We start from the raw sequence: 21,026 nt of genomic DNA on the forward strand, positions 1-21,026 counted from the left end.
TTGGAATGCATGGTGCTGGGGGTACTAGGGAGGAAGGAGGCAGAGCAAGCTGTTGCATAAACCCTTTACATATTTTTCCATCATTCAGTAAAACAGATGGTGCCCAGGAGACTCAAATTCCTTTCTGATTTGTGAATTCACTGGCCATCTTCCAAGAAACCCCTCCTCATTAACAAAGAAAGTTACCACCAAACAACAACAAGCATGTCAGGCAGTGCTTACTATCCTAAGGTTCTAGTTACTTTGCTTCCACTTCTGTGGGTTTATACCTGAAAAGGTCCCCAGAGATTTTGTCTGGGATACTTGGTGGGACAGCTTTCTGAACAAGCTGCTGCATATTCATTGCGAGCCAAGGTGCCATGATCACAATTACACCCTCTGTGCCTGATTTCACCCTGCCTTATTTTCCTTCTTAAATGCCATCTTCTATAGAATGGGCAGAGTGGGTTCAGTATTTGGAGTACTGGCAAATATAGCCCATCAAGCTCCACGTAGCCCAGGCACAAAATGTGGGCATGACCTGGTTAGCATCTTTTGCCCTTCAGTTCTGCTACCCGAAGTACCAAATTTGATCTTGGCACTGCAACCCTGTCCTGTGAATGACCTATTGAGTGTGTTGGCGTCAAATTCCATTGTAAGGGCAAACATGTCTGCTACCGGGGCCCAAACTGTATTGCTGCTTTCCAGATATTTGTCAAGGTAGGACAGATTCTACAGCATTAACAGCATACACTCCTGGCATGGTACCTCCATGTTGGGAGTATGTCCTCAGCTTGATAGAGTAGAGGTTGGCCAACAGTCTGAAGCTAGCAGGTGTTAGGCTGTTGGTCCACAAGGAGATAACAGGTTAGCATGCCAAACAAGTCATTATACAGCACCATGTAGCTTTGAGGAGTAGAGGAAGAGGTGTGCACAAGATCTGGCACACTCAAAAACAGGGAATTGTAGAAATGTCAGTGGAAGGCTGCTTCTGTTCAAGCCCTGTAACTTGCAGCTATACTGCAGATTGGTTTTGCAGTGAGGTGAATAGCTGGCAGGCTCAGGTGCTAGTCATCCTGACAAATGGTAAAGGGGTAGCGTGGTAGAAAGCCTTGTTATGCTTTTATTTATATTTGCCACGCGCATATTACTTGCTCAAGAAATAACAAAGTTGTCTTGCTAGAATAGTCTTTCCCGGAACATAACATGAGGGAACTGATTACCTTATCTCGCCAGCAAGCCATTTTCCTTGTAAACGTTGATCAAGAAAACACCTGTTAGGTTCTGGTAGGTGTTTCCCAGCTAAAAGCTTTTGAGAGAGGTGTGCGGTTGTTGAAATTAGTGGAGAATGCAACCCATCCCCAGTCTAGACAAAACTCTTCTCTGCCTGGCTTTAAATGTTCAAGAATATCCTAGCTGGGGGAGTTGTTCATCCTTTCTCCTTCCCCTGTCTGCTGCTGTGAGTTCCCTGTATGGCTTTCCTGATCTTGATGTTTCCTGACTTGATTGTTTTACTGGTGGCCGTTGATGCTTGCTGTTCTTGGCCATTGCTTTTATTTAGATTCTCCTGCACAGGAACAAGGAGTAATCCAGTTGATTAAAGATGGGTGGGGTGGGTAAAGAGTGTCTAATTTTTTCATGCCTGCATCCAGCTGTTAAAGAATGGGTGGGATAGCTGGTATTTCTCCCTCCCCTCTCTCAGGGCATATCATACAGGGTGGTAAGGATAGGCCCTAATGAGTTAATGCTGTAGAAACCAGACCACTTTAAATGAACCTGCAACAGAGCTCTGGGTTCTACCTGGAATTCAGATCTTCAAAGCATGTTTCCCAGCTGCTTTCAGTTTTTGATTGCATGTGATGGAAGAAATGTGCTTATCCTCCAGTGAGAAACTTTTCCAATTCTAGTGTGATGTCATCAACCACCAACCCAGCCTGGTGCATGATGTCACAGTTTGGGATGGATAGTCACCTCAGAACTTCACACTGACTTGTTTCTTAATCAGAGCTCCCCTGGATGAAGCCATTTAGTATGAATTATAATGGTAGATCCTTGGAGTTTGATCTTACAACCTCATTAGTTGGTGCCCATCTCTCTGGGTAATGATTACCAAGAGAGTAATTTGGGACCTTTCCTATTGGGCTAAGGCTTTGCCTTTGGGAGAACTGGGTCAGGCTGGATTCTTCATTAAAAGGAAAAGTGGGAAATTAAAAGCCAAGAGTCCTGTATTAAAGGTTAGTCACTAAATGTGCCTCCTTCCTCTCCAGGTCCAGAACATTCATGGAGCTTTCAATGCCCTGGAGGGGGCTGACAAAATCAGCTCAAATCGTACGTATCATCAGCTCTTTCAGGACTTATCTATCCTCTTGTGTGGTCTACATTTGGTCTTTTCCCACCAGGGTTATTAATAGAATGCTAATGGGAGGGGGGGTGCAAATAAGTATCCTTTTAAAGCAACCAAAGGGACCCAGGCATCAGTGAATTAAATTTTCATTCCTGCTTTTGGCCCCTGGCCCTCGGGAAGGCCTAGTCCAGTGGGCCCTTTATTCACCTCCTGCAATTCTAACACTCTAGCCACTGCTATTCTGTACAGATGTCACGGTCACCTGCTAAAGAACGTGCTGTTTTGTCTGCTTGACGTTACACAGAGTAACAAGTCTGAGTGGGCTGGGGTTACAGAAGAGTATTACTCCAGTAACCTCCACGCTGTTTGCTATTGCTTTTTCTACCACCACTAAAATATTTCCCCTGTTCTTTAGTTGTTGTCATGCGCTCCCACACCAAGGCTGCTCTTCTGTGTGACCAGTCATAGAATAAGGGTGAAATCCCAATGCATGCTGCTGGTCAGCTAATTCTTCCTGTGCCTTCAAAGCTGGAAGCATCTTCAGCCTCTTCCAGACATGAGATTTCAGAGGTTGCTTCTGACCCTAGATTTTTTTCCTCCCAGGAGGTAACTAAGCATTGTGCTTTATACTGGGAGTCCCTGTTGTGGCTTAGTGATAGTCTTCTGCCTTTCTTAACTGTTCCATCATCCAGGAAAATGCCCAATGCCTGTGGTACCCCACAAAATAAATTAGTTATTGTTAAGCTACTGTGGGAGGTGTTGGGAGGAGAATGCCATAGAACAATATTATTCTCCCAGTTCAGTTCTGTAGGAGTGTGTGGCCACTCAGCCTATAATGTTTGAGGAACTTCCTTTCATGAACAGTGCTGTGAGCCAGAGCTGCAAGAGCAGCACATCACTTTTAACCAGTGTTGATCCCAAGTGCAGCTCTTTTATTACAGGTACAGTGGCTTGTTAAATGGTATTTGAGCTGCAAAATTGGCATTTTTAAATGACCCTAATTCTCATCCTGGGGTTTTAGAGAAGTGGGCACTTGTTGGAGCTGTTTGGGTGGTATGGGTTGTCCTATATGTAAAGAAGTACAAGTTTGCAAGGATGAGTTCAAAATGGAAGAGGGGCCTTCACCTGGAACCTACTCGCATTAAAAGGTTTTACACATTTTAAACCTATCAAGCAGGCTGCAATTTCTCTTCTTGAACAGTGGCTCATTCTGTTTTTTTCCCCTTTGAATCCACAGCTCTTGCATCTCATGATTACATATTGAAGATAGTCCCCACAGTGTATGAAGATATGAATGGCAAGCAGCGATACTCCTACCAGTACACTGTAGCAAACAAGGTAAGAAAGAGGCTGTTTGTCAGGTGAGTCTTGCTGTTGGGCAAACAAAGCCCACCGAGTGCAGAAGACACTTTGGTTACAAATCCCATTCATGTTGTACTTCTATAGGTGCGCAGTAGCCCCTGCTGGAAGAGTGAGGAACTGAAATGCTTTAGAAAAGACTTGCCATCACCTCTTCTATAATTAATAGCAGCGGTGTTATGGTAGCACAAGGTTTGCTTTTTTTTCTTTCTTAACCTGGTGCTTATTTTTTTTCTCTAGTGGATTGTTTCCATGCAGATGACCTGTACACAAACTTAAATGACACAGCTACTTATATGTTTTACCAAAAATCAGTACAGCCTGAAATAGGTTGAATTGCAACTCAGACTCTTGCTGAAGGGATCCAGGCCATACTGATTTCTATAACAGGAGCTGGCTGTGCCATTCTGAGTGACAGGTCTTGGCTGGTGGCTATTTTTTTCCATTGAAGGGTTTTTGTTGGATGTAAATAATTTTTGAACAGGCAGAGGAAACTTAATGTTTGCTTAAGTGGGCACTGCCCTTTGCTAGTCAGCTAAGGCTGTGACAAGCACAGGCACAGCACTTCTAATGTTCTGTTGATGTATCAGTGGAACATCAAGTGCTGTTTGCTGCCCTTAGGATTTTACGTGTGTAGTTTTCTGTGTTTTCTGTCCTCAAAGTAGATCAATTGTTTTAATATCAAACAGAAAACCTTGATTTGAATAATACATATTTATCTTGTTTTCTATTTATACTTTTCAGTTATTTTCCAGGGAGGTAAATTCTTATTGGTTGGTAGCAATAATATTTAGTTGCAATCAACCTATTGTAAAAAAAAAACCAAAAAACAAACAAACAAAAAACCCAACAACCCCCCCACTACATTTCCTAGCCAACAATATATACTGTTTCAGTACAAGTGTATTTAAGTTATTATATATAGATAATATATAGATGTTTATATACATCTATTCAGATGCTTAATTTTTACATTATTGTGGTGGAAAAAAGGTAAACAATGTAAAAAATTAATTTAGTAAATGTACAGGTGACGTGCCAAGCTGTGTTTGGATGAAAAATGTAATTCAGTTAAATGTACAAAAACAGCATTTTCAAAAAGTCTTCATTAAAAGCTATCATAAAGATGCAGGATGCATCTTTATGTTTGGGGGCTGGACTCGATGATCTTCGAGGTCCCTTCCAGCCCTAATGTCTATGAAAATCTATGAAATAAGAGAGAAAGGAGGTTTATCAAAAAATATTTTGCATTTTAAGCTATTTTCTTCTTAAGTTAAGAATTGCTAGCTGTAGTTAGTGAATAGAACTGCTTTTCTTTCTACTCACCTGTATCCTTCAGAATTTTAGAACTATTAAATTATTTTTTTCTCACCTATTTCCTAAATCTGTAGAATAAAACATTTCCTTGTTCCCTTCCCCTCCCTCTCTTCCCCCCCCCCCCCCCAAAAAAAAAACAAACCCAAAAGAAAACCCAACAACTCCTATTAGTATAATAAGTGTGAATCAGCTAATTAGTGAACTGGAATTAACTGAATAAACTCAAAAGGAAGAAGATGCCCTCTGAGCTTGTAGAAGAGAAGACTGCTGTCAAAAACTGATTTAGCATTTCAAGAAATGCTGGTTTCAGGTGTCTAGCCAGTGACAGCAAATATGGACTCTTTGAATATTTATTTAATCTAAAGGATTTTTAAAAGATGATCATAAGTTTAGGTCTTAATGCAAGTTTTATGGTCAACTTTAATATTTAATTTTGTAATTAAATGATTTAACTTTAAAAAACAAAATAAAAAAAAATTTTTTTTTTGTTCTCTAGTCTTCCTTGAGGCTCCCTAGGCTGCTACTGTCTATTAAAATATGTAAGAGTTTGTCCTGACTGCCATGGATGTGTGCACGCGCTCTCGTGAGCTAGCGCTCAGATGATTGATGCTCTCCACTGATTTCAGATCCTGCCTGAACACAGTGTCCTGAGGTTTTGGATATCTTTCTGTCCCCAGACAATAGTGTGTTTGTTCTGTTTAATGTCACAACTGCTGTTCTGATAAGAGTCTTGCGACATAAGTTCTAAAAGTCATTTAGAAAATGTACAGCCAGAGCTGCTGCTTTTGACACCTCTCTGAGCAGGGTTGCAGTCAGGGCATTTGGCCAAGACTGAATCAGTAGGGCTGTGTTGCCAGGAGGTGGAGAGAGGAAGGAAAAAAAATGAGGTCAGGTCTGTCAAAACTGTTCCCTTCAAAGCTGGAGTGCAGGGAAAGGAGCCGTCTTTGCATTTTTTCTACGAAAAAAAAATTATCATTGCTTCAGCCCTAAACTCTCACAGAAGCAGGAAACTATTGGAATAATCTGGCACAGATCCCCTGGCACAAAGTGGGCAGGGTTTTAGTTTGGACTGTCTCCTCTCTCCCATTATCTCTCTGATCCTTTGCTTCCTCTGTGCCCCAAAGAGCCACTACAGCTCAGGCACTAATTTTCAGTCTGGTAAGAGCCCTGATGCTATTCTGGTCAGCATTCTGGTCTCCTTTTTTTTTTTCATTGAAACTGAATCCACTCCATATTGAAAAACAGGGTTTCTATGGGGTGAATGGAGCAGGGCTACTTCATTTTGTTTCCTCTCCTGTGCTGAGAGGAAAACCATCCCTGATTGAGAAACTAGCAGTTTATTCTTCTTAAGTCTAATCTTAACAAAGAATGGCTCTTGAGGAAACAAGAAACAGAGCCAGGCTAATGAAAAAGGGAGCATGTGAGACAACAGGATTCTAGAGAACATAATCTTTACAGTACAGTTGCTGAGACTTTCTGTTTTTTCTCTCTCTTCTAGGAGTACGTGGCCTACAGTCACACTGGCCGTATTATCCCGGCTATCTGGTTTCGGTACGATCTGAGCCCCATCACAGTGAAATATACAGAGAGGCGACAGCCTTTGTATAGATTTATCACATCGGTGAGTTGTGTTAGGCCTCTGGTTCCTTCACTTCTTTTCCTTCTCTTCCCTGTCCTTCCAGCCCAGTCTTTGAATCGAGTTTCTGCTTTCAAGCACTGAAATATGCTGGAAGTAGAGCAATTCTCCACATTTTGAAACGATTTTGTCTGTATTAAAATCGGGGAGGGGGAAAAGCAGTGTGTCTGCTAAAAGAGGTCCCAAGCTTTAGTTCAGTTTAATACATTGACTTGGAGGAGTGGGGGTATAAAATATGCTACACCACACACATTGTGGAGCATTATGTACTAGGGTATGTTAAGTTCCACATGTCTTCAGTTCTGTAGACAAGAGCATATGAGCCGTATTATCAAATTCCAGAGACGGCCCTCCTGGCCACCCTGTCCTATGTTGTCAGAATGTCCTGCTGTCACACCTCCACACTGATGCTAAAACAGTTCAGTTAAGGCTGTTAGTTGAGTAAAGTGCTGTTAGTGTTTTCAGTGCCTTACAAGAATGGACAGGTAGTCCTCGTACTTAAGGCGGGTTATGTTCCTGGAAAAGGCTCTGTACATCGAAACGATGCAAGTCGAATCTGATTTTCCCATAGAAACAATGTTATAAAGGGGGTTATGTTCCTGACCAAGGGCCTGATGCCCAACTTTTTATAGAAATGATCATAAACACCATATTTAAATCAACTATTTAATAAACTATAAATGATATACACTGTACAGTACAAAGCTTTCTAAAGTGTACTGTATATAAATTGATTAAACAGGGCAATATAACTAATCACATAAAATTTTATTTAATCGGAAGGTGAAGGAACACCTTCATCAGGGTCATGGAATTCAGAAGGGCTTCTTTGGGAGGATTTTGGGGAGACTGAGAAACTGATCCAGGGATGTTTGTTTTGTTGCTCTTTTTCTCATTCCCTATAGTGCCGTAGTGTCATAGAATCATAGAAGTAGGGCAGGAAGGGACCTTGTAGATCTTCAAGTCCGACCCCCTGCCTGGGCAGGAGGAAAACTGGGCTCAAGTGACCCAGCCAGGTAGGCATCGAGCCGCTTCTTAAAGACCCCCAGGGTAGGAGCCAGCATCACTTCCCTTGGAAGTCGGTTCCAGATCCTAGCCGCCCTAACTGTGAAATAGTTCCTACGGATGTCTAATCTAAACCTATTCTCCAACAATTTGTGGCTGTTATTCCTTGTTATCCCGGGGGGCGCTAGGGGAAACAAGGTCTCCCCCAAACCCTTCTGGTCCCCCCTAGTGAGTTTATAGACGGTCACAAGGTCCCCCCTTAGCCTTCTCTTGTGAAGGCTGAACAGGTTCAGGTCCCATAGCCTTTCATTGTAGGGTCTGCCCTGCTGTCCCCAGATCATGCGGGTGGCCCTCCTCTGAACCCTCTTGATGTTGTCCACATCCCTCTTGAAGCGGGGTGCCCAGAACTGGACACAGTACTCCAGCTGCAGCCTGATCAGTGTCACGTAGAGGGGGAGGATCACCTCCTTGGTCCTACTTGAGATGCACCTGTTGATGCACAATAGGGTCTAGTTAGCCCAGCCGACCGTGACCTCGCATTGTTGGCCCATGTTCATCTTGGGGTCAATGATGACCAAGATCCCTTTCTGCCTTCGTGCTCTCAAGAAGGGAGTTTCCCATCTTATAAGGTTGCTGCCGGTTACTACTGCCCAAGTGCAGCACCCTGCACTTGTCCGTATTGAAACGCATCCTGTTTTTGTTAGCCCACCCTTGCAACCTATCCAGGTCTTTCTGCAGTCTTTCCCTCCCTGCTAACACGCCCACCTCACCCCAAATTTTGGTATCATCAGCAAATTTGAACAGGTTGTTTTTCACCCTGTCTTCCAAATTGCTGATAAAGAAATTGAACAGTGCGGGCCCAAGGACCGAGCCCTGGGGGAGAGCCCTGGGGGACTCCGCTGCCCACTTCCCCCCAGGTCGAATATGACCCGTCCACCACCACCCTCTGAGTACGACCCTTCAGCCAATTAGCAATCCATCTGACCGTGTAGGCATCGATGCCACAGTCGCCTAGTTTTTTAATGAGGATGGGGTGGGAGACAGTGTCAAAGGCCTTGCTGAAGTCCAGAAAGACTACATCCATGGCGACACCTGCATCCAATGCTTTTGTGACCTGATCGTAAAAGGCAATCAGGTTGGTCTGACATGACCTGCCCCTAATAAAACCGTGCTGGTTGTCCCTGAGCATCATCCCTGATGCCGGCCCATCACAGATGTGCTCCTTGATGATCTTCTCAAAGAGTTTCCCCAGGATTGAGGTAAGACTGACGGGCCTATAGTTGCCCGGGTCCTCCCTCCTCCCTTAAAGATGGGGACCACATTGGCTATCTTCCAATCATCTGGCACCTGGCCCGAGCACCACGAGCACTCGTAAAGCTGTGCCAAGGGCACAGCAATAACCCCTGCTAGCTCCCTCAACACCCTGGGGTGGAGAGCATCTGGACCTGCTGATTTGAACATGTCCAGCCCCTCCAGAAGCACTCTAACCCAGTCCTCCTCAACCTTAGGTCTTGAGGCGTTCCCCTCGAGTCCGTCTTGAAACACGGTGGGGGAGTCCCGGTCCCTGCACAAGAAAATGAGGATCCAGTGCCTTAAGTAGTAGCATGGGTGTAAATGGCGAAGCGCCGTAAGTGTGAATCGCTGTAAGTCAAAACGCCATAAGTCAGGGACTGCCTGTACATATCCAAACACTGTGCTTATACTACTGTAAGTTGTAGCATGTTGGGCCTTCAATGCTTGATAAACTTCCTGGTGCTCAAGCTGGGTTGAGAAACTAGGGATTTAGTGTTTAACTGGCTTGAATGGTTGAATTGTGTATGACACGAACAATGCTTTATCAGCGCTGCTGACCAAACCCTAAGGGTTTGATTCAGGGGCTTCAAGTAAACATCAAATTCCTTTCACTTAACTGTAGAGATGAGTTTGAACTCTTTTATGATCCCAAATGTGAGGCACAGGTATAAATCCAGATCTGAATGTTCTGGTTTGAACCCTTTACTACTTAACCTACCTGCCTGATTTGGAATACTGTTCTAAAGGCCTACATTTACTGACCTTGGCTGTTAATGCTTTATTTCCTTTTCCCTCCCCAAATATGCTCCCAGGCTTTTTTTTTGTTTGGGTTCCAAACACCTTTCACCTTGTTGCTCTCTGCTATTTCCATTTGCTAATGTTTCCCTAATAGGCAACTTCCTGGATGGGAGCAGCTTCCAACACGCACACACCAGTTCACTCCATGCTTGCATTAGGCGGGTAATTGATGGCTTTTGGTTTCTCCAGCCACCTCTTTGAGTGCCTTACATCTATCTTTGCTTGGGCTGTTATTTTTCTGATGTAGATGGCTCATGGCTGTGCTGTGTCAACATTTGTTCTGTGGAGGCCAAGGTAGTTAGATCCTTGGCAACTTTAGCCCTGGCCCTGGAGCAGCTGATGTAACCTGGATGTCAGACCTTTTGTACTAACCCTACCTTCCACGTAGATCTTTGCTTTGTACGTGCAGCAAGATATGTGCAGTCGCTATGTCTCCTTCACATTTATCTAGGCTGAGAACCCTGTCCTCTCACCCTTCGCTCTGGATGAGCTGGTCGGGTTGGCTTTTAAGATGCCTGGGAGACATATTACGAAAGAGTCAGGGGGGAGCCGGACTGCTGAGGGATGAAGATGGCCCCAGGTTTACTTGTCTAAAGGCATCTCAGTGACACTTGTTTGTCATTGTTCCCATTGCTGTAACCTTTTCTGGTCTTTTGCATTGTGGTAACCCTGGAGACTAGCTTGCTGTCATTGCTGTGTTGAGGCTGTGGCTTTCTGGTCCAGCCAGAGATTTATCTGCTTGTAGCAGCTGGAGCCATCGTTGAGTGGGCCAGGCCTTGGAAACAGGTTGGTTCTCACTAAGCAGCAGCTGTTCAGTTGAAAACCACAAAAGGGTGCCTTGAAGGGAGCACCTGCTGCTGCTGCTTTTGTTGAGCAGCTTGTTTACTAGGCTGTGCCCACGCGATTGTCACACAAACAGGACCGTATTTAAATGTGCCTGTAGAGAGATAGGTGTCAAAAGACCCTGTTGGTTTGTGAGAGGCTTTGGCAGGGGTGGAAAATGTTATTTAAAAAAAAAAAAAAAAGTTTGTTACCAAAAAAGCAGCTGAATGTTTATTCTTTGAGGCTGTGGTAACCCACAGTGTGGGGGAACATGCTCATTGAAAGGCAGAAGTTGGTGGCTGCTGTGGAGAATCATATCCTATTCCTGTGTGTAGGATGGTGCTGGGGTCAGGTTAGAAGAGGGTCTCGGTAGGTGATGAGGGGTGCAACAGCAATGTAGGGGCAGAGAAATCGTGTGCTGTCCTCCCACTGCTGTGTTTGTTCTGTGGATGAAGGAGGGATGTCTGACACCATTTAATAGCAGGGGGTTTCCCATCTAAATTTCTAAAGGAGATGAGATTGATAGACCAGCATGCAAGCACTTTTTGTGTATTACAGCCTTTTTTTTTCCTACCAGTCTAACTCCTAATGCCCTGCACTGCAATGTACTTTAGCTTGTGACTGCATCTTTGTTCCCTTTGATATTAAGAGGTTTTTTTTTTCTCTATGCCCTGCAAGAAGCCATTTTTATACCAAGGAGAAGGTATTGCCTTAGAAAATGCTTTGTGTGTCAAATTTTATCAAGTATAATATTAAACATGACTTAACAGTCACGGTAGGCCAGAGCTGCCATGGTTACTGTCCTGCCAACTGATCCTCATTTGTAGGGTTAACCACAAATAGCTGATAAAATGGCAAACATAATGGTTCCAAACTCTCTTCAGAGTATTTAACATGACAAATTAATGTATGCTGGTTAACACAGTGATATTTCCCAGTATAGCTGAGTGTGCGTGTGCATGTGTATGTGTAACATTTTGGACCTTAGTAGCTCTTCTGAGAGATGAATTCTAGTGCCCGGGATTAATTCCAGGAAAAGTGAGCAGATGACATTACAAAGGTTTGGTGCGGCAGTCTACAATGCAGATTAGAAATCTCTTCAGACTGTCAGACACTGACATTGAGACCTGACAGGTAGAAACTGAAGCTAGAAAAACTCAAACAGGTAATAAGTTACAAATGTTAGCAATGGGATCAGTTTCAGTATTGGAACTGCTTACCAAGGGGTGTGGTGGACTCCTCATATTCTGTAGGCTTTAGATCAGTACTACAGGCAATGGCAGACTGACAAATTAGACAGAAGGGAGGGGATTTTACCACATGTCATCTGATCTTCTGTAAGTGTTTTGTGGATCCACTCCTATCCTATGGTAAGTAAAAGCTAAAATTGGGGCAGTTTACCCCAGTTGATTTTGTTTTTAAATTTGGTATAATTCTTGTCTGCCCTTGCTCTGGGTGTCTAAAGATATATTGTAGCTCAAGTAAGAATTGTTGAGCTGAAAATAGAAAGTGCTGGGTGAAATTCTGTGGTCTGTGTTGCAGCAGGTGTGACTGGAGGATTGTAACAGGCCCCTCTGGGTCTTAAAATCTTAGAAAAAACCCAAAATATAGTATTTTGCTTTGGGAAGAGAGAGGCTCCTTGCTATCTGTCCTTCATTTGTTGCTCTCTTTGTAACCATACAACCTTGCTTTCTTCTGCTGTTTTCTGTCAATTGTCTATTATCAGTCTGCATTCTGATCACTATCCCCTAATCATATCCTCTTAAAAAACTAGTATGTACAGTACCTTGCCATAATCTGATCTCCTGCTGCTGCAACCATTTACTCCCATACTCCCTTCCCTTTGTTTATCTGCCCCTTTTGGTTGTTAAGTCTAAAATAGTTTAAAACCTCCTGAGATTTAATCTAAGTCAGTATATAAATCTCCATTGAATCCCATGGGGCTACACAAGTGGAAATATGTGCATGGTGCCTGAATCTCGCTCTAGAACAGGGGTGGGCAATTATTTGGGCTGGATGGCCACTTAAGTAGTTTTAGTGAATTGTTCAGGGCCAGGGGGCAGGACTGGCCCGTTACGGGGAAGGTAATTGACCCTATCTGGCCCTGGGCTCATCTGCCCCATGCCCACCACTGGGGGTGCTGGAGGGAGTGGGCAGGTGGGTGGGGTCTCTATGGAGATGTGCCCTGCTCATGGGGGTCCTGGGCCAGCTTGTTGAGACAGATGGGATCAGGCTGCGGGTGGGTGGGGAGCGGTGTCCAGGAGCAGGACAGGTGGGAGGGGCCAGGATCATGGGGCAGACAGTGCGGTGCCTGGGCCTAAGGCAGAGCCATGATCTGCTCCCTGCACATTCCTGTGATGGGCAGTGTTTCCACAGGCAGGGACACACAGGGAGCAAATCGTGGCTCTGCCCCATGCCCTGTCACCACTCTGTAATTCTAGCCCCACCTGCCTGTCCTGCTCCCAGATGCAGCTCCCCACCTGCCTGTGGCCCCATCCTGCCCGATCGGCCAAGTGTGTGTTGCCTACAGGGCTCCCGGCCCGGTCTCCATTGCGTCCCGGTCCATTTGCTTCATCTGGCATCCCCAGCTGGGGTGCCCAGGCATCAGGGTTGGGTCTGGTGGTGGAGACACAGGTAGTGGCCACTGGGCACATCGAGCCACTGCCATGGGGGCTGTGAGGAAGCCGAGTCTAGTTGCTGTGCTACTCGCACTCCGCCACATGCCGGGGGGCAGCCGCACATGCCATGGCCCTGGCTGCCCCCCAAGTCTGGGTCAGATAGGGTCAAGGGACCTGCCACAGGCCAGATAAAATCCCGTAGCAGGCTGGATGCAGGCAGTGGGCTGTCTTTTGCCCACCTTGCTCTAGAACAAGGCTGTATGTATATACAAGAACCCCAGTGATGGAGCGGTTAAGTAAATGTCACAGGGCAGCTTCTGTATTGACCCAGAGAGAGATCCTGTGTGTGTGTTCGCAGCAAACTTGAATAGCGTGTTGGGAAGCAGAGTCCAGGCGAATTCCAGGTGTGTGCGAGTCATAAGCACTCAGCAGTACAGAGCTGTACAGATGAACATATATTTTTCTTTGCTTTTTCCCCTCCTGCACTGCTACACTGAAGTCAGATTTTCCTACCATTTGATGCAAACTCTAAAAATGTTTTTTTTTTTTTTTTTTTTTTTTTGTGGTGTAAAATCACCTGTCAGCTGATCCACTGTGGACCGAAATAACTCGGCTCCTCTGCCGTCACTTTCCCTGAAAAGTCATCCTGCGTCATGCTGGGGCAGGGGGTGGAGGCTGTACTTGCTCCCTAAAAATATAAACTAAGCCTCAGGCTGAGGTTCCGGTTTGGAAGGCTTTCATCCTCCTGGATGCCAGCTGTGGTGCAAAAAATACGTTCACCCAACCCTGGCATCAGCGAAGTATCTCGTCATTACACTGAGCTCATGAGATACAAATATCGTCGTTATAAATACATTTATAAATTAGCAGTTTCTTCTGCCTTTGTTCATCATTAATGAGCTCTTTAGTTTGTTACTGCTGTTAACTCTCTAGCCCAGTTAACCAACGCTGTTTTTCTGTTGGGTTTTCATCTGCGTGTTGTGCCGGTGGGATTTGTTCTGTGCCAAACTGGATATGATGCAGCAGGTCTATGCAGGGGTTGTGTCCTTTCATAAAAGTAGTGCTAATAACTTTGCTATGACTGATCCTTTGTCCTATGGGTTTAAATAACCTTGTCACTTGTTTTATTCCCCATCCATCCCTATGACGTTGCAGTCATCAAAATCCTCCCTCTTCCTAAGCAGGCGTGCCGAGCAGTCCAGCATTGTAGCTTACCCTTTTCAGCTATGCTCTAAATTTAAGGCAACATTAAAGGAAGATCAAGTTTAGGTACCATGGGTAAGGAAGTGGTAGAATTAAGGGACTCCTACAGCCTGAATCTGGCCCTGGTGTAGGTGCATTGTGGTACATTCTTTTTCATAGTTTCATAGTAGCTAGGGTCAGGAGAGACCTGAACAGATCATCTAGCCTGACCCCCTGCCACAGGCAGGAATAAATGCTGGGTTCAAAAGACCCCAGACAGGTGATCGTCCAACTTCCTCTTGAATTTGCCCAAGGTAGGGGCAAGGACCACTTCCCTGGGAAGTTGGTTCCAGATTTTGGCCACCCTAACTGTAAAATATTGCATTCTGATCTCTAACCTAAACCTATTCTCCATCAGCTTATTACCATTGTTCCTTATCACCCCAGGTGGTGCTGGGGAGAAGAGGGCTCTACCTGTTTGCTGTTGATCTCCCCTGATGAGTTTGTAGACAGCCACCAGGTCCTCACTTCTTACCTGCATGCTGTTTTTTCCATGCAAGCCCTGCCTCACTTTGTGCATGGAATGGACAGGGCAAACTGAATGGGTAGCTGCTGCTTATTTCTTTATATCCCTATTTAGCTTGCTTACTGCCATCCCATTTAAACCCTACACTAAATACTGAATGATTGATTTTTCCTATGGACGTCTTATGGCAATAATCATCATTATGGTTTTCAATGCTTTAAAAATATTAATGAATTTACTGTCACAAAATTCCTGTATGGCATGGTTTGTATGATCCCCATTTTGCAGATAATGGAACTGAAGCAAAGAGACTGAGACCAAACTTGTGCCTACTAATTTTGGGTGCTCAAGATAATAAGACTTCTAGCACCTGATTTTGTGGAATATGTGGGGTGTGAAGTGCCTTAAAATTGCTGAAAGAACAGTTCCTGCTGCCTGTTAGCTGTGTTTTTGAATGTTGGTCACTTCTACAAAGCAGTCTCTTGGGCTGTGCACTCAGGAAATGAGAAACACACAATTAGTGGCCAACAGCATCTAATGTGATGCTGACTCACCCAGCATCACATTAGACGTTTGTGGCAGGGGCAGGGAGAAGAATCAGTTTCTCCAGGCTGACATTAAACTTCCCCAGTCCTAAAGGACATTTTTCTTTTCCACAACTCCCTATGTTAAGCACCCCACACTTTCTCACTTCTTTAACAAAAAGGCAGGAGCTTCTAGCAGCCTTCTTCACTACACAGCCCCAGAACGCAATCTAGCTTGTATGCTGAATGAGATTGAAGTCCTGGGGGAAAATAGTATGTGATTGTGTAACCAAAGACTACCAGAATTCATAAGCAGGGGAAAGAGGAATTAAAATTGTGGGAGCAACTTTTAATTTCCAGACTTGTGCAAATATGAGACCTAAATGTCCTTTAAACATTGTTCTTTTCACGTAATTTTCAAGGTGTACGTGTGGGCATGTGTATGTTTAAGCAATAGGAAAAGATGGAACTTACTGTGTAGAACCAAGCTGATCTACTCGCTTTCTTTGGTCATCAACACAACCTTTAAGTCCACACCAGGACTTCTACTCCTTTGAGCTGATATAATAATTGATGGAGGATCACAGCCTGCTAGTGGTATGTAGATCTGCCGCTAAAGGGACGTGATGCGCTTATTTTGCCAATAGATTTCACATGTATTTATGGAAGGGGGTTGTTGACTTAAGAATCTTAGATGTTATTCCAGACTTTAAAGTGTTCTTTAACAGTAAAATTCTCCTGCCCCATCCCCTACCAGGTCCCCTGTCCTCCCCAGACTTGTCACCTTTCTCATCTGCTCTTGCCTTCGCTTTGCTCCTTGCCTCAGTTAAGAGACTCCTTCTTGGCCATACTACCTGGGCACCAGTAGCAAGAGCATTGACAGCACAGGAGGGGCAGTCACTATGCTCTTGCTTAGCATTACAATGACCCCAGACAGCTGAGAAGAGCAATCATTGGGAGGGATCTGGTTAGCCCTGGTTGAAGGTAAGTTTGTATGCATGAAGTGTGTTCAGTGCTGTTGCTACAGAGCTCTGTGGAGATGGAACTGTCCCAGTGTAGAAGGGGCTGTTCAGAGATATTTCCTCTTGGGCATTAACAAACAGCTACTGAACTTGTACAAAGGTTTACCCTTGACCTAAATTTAAATGGATTTTTGTGGCATTCTGAAAAACAATCCTGTGACTCCAGAGCAGCTCCTCTGGCAAACTTCAGGCCTTTCTTTAAAAGCCTGGACATTCAGTGAATAAAATGAAACGGATATAAGAAGTTTTATGACACTGGACAACACATTTTCCCTGACTTTATTCCTGGAAATGGCTGAACTGTTTTTGTTGAAGTTCAAATAATTAACGGCTGAATAATTAAGCATGGTAATCGTCCCCCAAACAGTTAGTTTGTCAGTGTTACTAGGAATTGAAAATGGGCTCTTGTAATGGAAAGTGTTAGCCAAACTTAACTACAAGGTGTTTCTGCCAGTTCTTCCTTGTTAGTTTATATCCACAACAAACTGAATGATGCACTCTGCTTTGAGTGCCTTTTGTCTCATCTGCATTGCAAAGTGCTGTCCTGTGTTAAATCAGGGAAGGCAGCCAAGATACGCTATCAGTGATAGAAGGCAGATGTGTAAATGCGTTGCAACGTGACACAGTTTAAAAGGCTTAAAGGTAGCTAAAGGTGAGGGAGGGAAGATTTAAGAGCCGTAATGGAGCAGAGAAATGTTTTCGGGAGAGGCTGTTTCGGTCAATGACAGATGCAATAGGAAAGGATCTTGTACCACTACAAAACTGTAGAGGCAGAGAGGGAGAGTCTGGATGGCTATGCTGGTTGTCTAAGGAGACTGGTACCTGTTCTGTTGAATCCTGGAAATTAGGATTTGTGATTTAGTAAGCCTTTTGTCATCTCTTAGGGGCCAATTCAACTTTGTCTCCTGTGGTACACTATGGAGCATTGTGTCAAGACAACCTTGTCACGTGATGAAGTTTTTACCACTTCCTTGGGAAGCTGCTCCACAGCTTTGAGTCTCATGGGTAGGGAGTGGAACCTACCTAATCTTCAGTGAGAGAGAGCAATTTTTGCAGCTTAGTTGCAGCCAAAGAATTGATTTTTGTGACCATTCTGACTTCGTGCTGCCCTGCCATCCTACACTTCTCAGGTGGGCTGCAAGGCCAGGCCACAGCAGCAGCAAGGATCATTGGGGAGTCAGCATTTTATTTTTATTAAGTTGGGATTTTTTGGATGGTTTCCTGGGAAATTGTGGCCAATACTATTTTCCCCAGCATTTATGGAGGTTTCGGTTTTTCATGGTTTCCACAAAAATTGCAAAACTACCATTTAAGTAGGTCCCTACTCATGGACTATAGTGACTACTTCCCCATTTTAACCCTTTAAAACTGGTGTCTTTCCTTAGTGTGCATCTCCTTCAGATATTTTTGGATTGTACAGTAGTGGTTGAAATATGAAAGGAGGGGAGGAGGGGTCTTCACATAGGGTTTGGGATGTGCTGTGGTTTGTTAGGACATATGATAGAAATTGGGATTCCACTGCATAATTTTTTTTCTTCCTGGTGTGGTATGTGACCACCTTCCACAGAAGGGAAAGCAGGTAGGGGGGGATGAGAACTGCATGAGGGAACGATGAGGGCACAATTTGGAGCTTCCCTGCATAGCAGGTGACACTTCAAAAGAAATGATTGACCTCTCTATGTCAGAACTCCTCATGCTTCTTTGATCTAATCACTTATATCATTACTGGATTGAAGAAGGCTATTTAAGTAGATTTTTCTCTGCCATATTATGCATAAACCAGGAGCTGGAAGGGGCTGGTCTCTTTATCCAAGAAAATAAGAGAGTTAGGAAAAGCAGATGTTATATGTACAAGTGAAACATTCCAATAGAAAATCCATTTGTTTTTTGCGATGCTAGAGATGGTGATGGGACTCTTATAAAAATCTATGCTGTGTGAATGACACTTTAACTTGGTGATCTTATCTTTAAGTGGGCGTTTGGGAAGAATAGGCTCACGCCATAGTGAAAGTTGTTTCATTCCCTTTCACCAGAACTGATCACTGTGCATTGGCACTTAAACATCTGTTCAGCACTGCAGCATTTGGGGGCAAGAGCAGTGTTTCTTAAAAGTATCCCAGCAGCAACTGCAGCAACTTATCTTCTTTTCCTGAGCTGTGTAATTTTTTTTGTTAACAATCTCCTAATTTCTCTCTCTGTAAATTTCAGATTTGTGCCATCATTGGAGGAACATTTACTGTGGCTGGGATCCTCGATTCCTGCATCTTCACAGCTTCTGAAGCCTGGAAGAAGATCCAGCTAGGGAAAATGCAGTAGCAATGAAATTTTTACCCAGGTCTCCAGGGGCAGGAGTGAAGAATGAGAAACCTACCACTACCTGTTTTTTGTTTTCTCTTTTCTATTTGATTGATTTAAAATGATATTTTTTTCCTTTAGTCAAGTTGTTCAGTCAAGACCTTTACAGCACATAAGTAATCCCCTGTGTTAAAATTCCAAAAGTCATCAGCTGGGCTTGGATTTCCACCCCTTGTCCCAAAGAAAGATTCATAATATAACCTTTGGCATTAACAAAATAACTTCTCTGGATCCTATAGTATGATGACAGTTTTAGTGTCTGGGAGGTTCCTGAGGCAGTGTGTGACTTAGTAGGGGGCAGAAAGGAGCTCTTTCATTCTGTCAGAATTGCATGAGAAAGCTATTGCTTTTTAATGAAGCAAAATTATGTATTTGGAAGAAATTCCACCTCTTGTGCCAAAAAATTGGGCGTATGCATTGATAGTTCCCACAGTGAACTTTAGTAGCAAAGGGAAGAAGTGACTTTGGCAAGTGGCTTTTTGGCTTATTTCAAAAGCTCTTCTCTGCAGGTGTTTGCCCCCTCTAGTGAAACAAGCAAATATGACAGACCCTCCCCTGGTGGTAATGCTGGTGGCTGGGGGAAGGATTAGGCCTTTCTTGTACCCTGGATGAAAAATGTTTTCATTTTTCCTCATAAACTGAATATCCAGTCTTGTGTTTACAGGTGGCATGAAGTAAAAACCAAACTGAATAACACTATTTTATGTGGCCTTTGTTTTGAAGGGGGATAGTTTTGTCTTTTGTAGCACTAGCTTATACCCTTTCTCCTGCCTTTTTTTTTTTAAACATGGAGTACCCGACTGTCTAGCCTGCGACTTGGTTGAATTTGGAGTGGTCACCCATGCTTGCTCGGACAATTGATGTATTCAACTGGGCTAGCGCCCAGCTTCTGGCCTTGCTCTGTGTGCATTCATGTGTGTATGGTGCACATCTGCAGAGCACAGGGACCCTGTCCTGTAGGGGCTTGAGGTGCCTGAATTCCCCCTTTTTAAAAACTGTTTAGCACTTGTTATCATTCCTAGACTGACTGTTACTGGCACCTTCTGTTTGCCGGTACAGCAGGTGGTTGCAGGGCAACCTTTTCCCCACAGACTGGTTCCTGCCAGTGTTTGTGTGTACAAGGGAAGATTCATGCTCACCCATTCAAGCCTTGACCTCTGAGACCTCCAGCAAAATGAGGCATGAGGGGAGATTACTGCCAGATGCAGTTTCTATGTGTTGTGGACATCAGTCTACAAGGAATTAAACTGAAACCTACAGGCTCATTTTCCATAGGCTGCTGCACATGCCTTCAATAGTAATGATCTTTGCATGCTTTGTAAATTATGCAACCTGAGGGGACACATTTTAAGTGTTCTTGAATTGATGCAAATCATGAACAATAAGCCCTAAGGTTATTATCAAGTTTTATCAATTCTACAAGGGGTTTGATTGTTTTTTATCTTCAGCCTCAGACTTGTCCAAATCCTACATAAATGGATCTTGAATATTCAGTATTGATTCCAGAAACATTTCAGCATCCCAGATATTTGTCTGTTGAAATCATGTCATTGCTTTTGAGGTAGGGAAGATAGCTGCTGGTTTTTATTTTATTTAAAAATATATATATTTTTTGCCCTGTAGTAACTTCTGTAAACTGACAGCATTTGAATATGTCCCTGTTCTTATGGACTGATTGCTATTGTTTTAGGTGTAAACTTGATCTTGTAACTTCTGTATCTGTTGATGTATGGGTAGATTTTATACATTTTTTTCATTTACAGAATCAACTTGAATACGATACTCTTGTCTTCATTTGTGTGTGTGTGTATGTTTTGCCCTATTGGTGCTCTAAGGACTCTAGACGTATCTTAAACAGTTAAGGTTACAGAACATTTCCATTATAGAGCTGTTTTACAGTTCAGTTTGAAAATTACCATTTTTATTTCTCTGATTCCTGCCACCCACTCTCTCTTTTGTAAACTTCAGATAAATGTCTCAGTAAGTGAGGCAATGGGCCATGTGGGGAAATATAGTGGGTATATATGTAATCATGTATTATGATGGTGTCATTTAATTACATATGCTAGATAGCAGGGGGTCTTGAGAAGATTGTGCAGGCAACCTGGATTCTGGCAGTTGCTTATTTCTGAGCATTTGTCTGCAATCTTATTAAAAGAACTGTACTCTTTTTGGATATAATTATAAAGAGAACCATTTCCAGTGGCTGCTTGTTCCACAAGCTTTGCGAGATGAAGTCTTGTGGG

At 43.7% G+C, this 21,026-nt stretch overlaps 1 protein-coding gene across 1 annotated transcript in view; it reads left to right on the top strand.

The window, feature by feature from the left end:
* ERGIC1 (endoplasmic reticulum-golgi intermediate compartment 1) overlaps positions 1-20,574 on the top strand; it is a 91,705-nt gene extending 71,131 nt beyond the window's left edge. The window contains exons 7-10 of the mRNA XM_006270857.4: positions 2,247-2,307; positions 3,561-3,661; positions 6,498-6,620; positions 18,634-20,574. Coding sequence (XP_006270919.1) covers positions 2,247-2,307; positions 3,561-3,661; positions 6,498-6,620; positions 18,634-18,741 — 393 coding nt within the window. The 3' untranslated portion in view covers positions 18,742-20,574. The remainder of the gene's footprint in view (positions 1-2,246; positions 2,308-3,560; positions 3,662-6,497; positions 6,621-18,633) is intronic.
* Positions 20,575-21,026: the final 452 nt, after the last annotated feature.

The sequence above is a fragment of the Alligator mississippiensis genome, chromosome 9 (assembly GCF_030867095.1).
Source record: "Alligator mississippiensis isolate rAllMis1 chromosome 9, rAllMis1, whole genome shotgun sequence".
NCBI lineage: Eukaryota > Metazoa > Chordata > Crocodylia > Alligatoridae > Alligator > Alligator mississippiensis.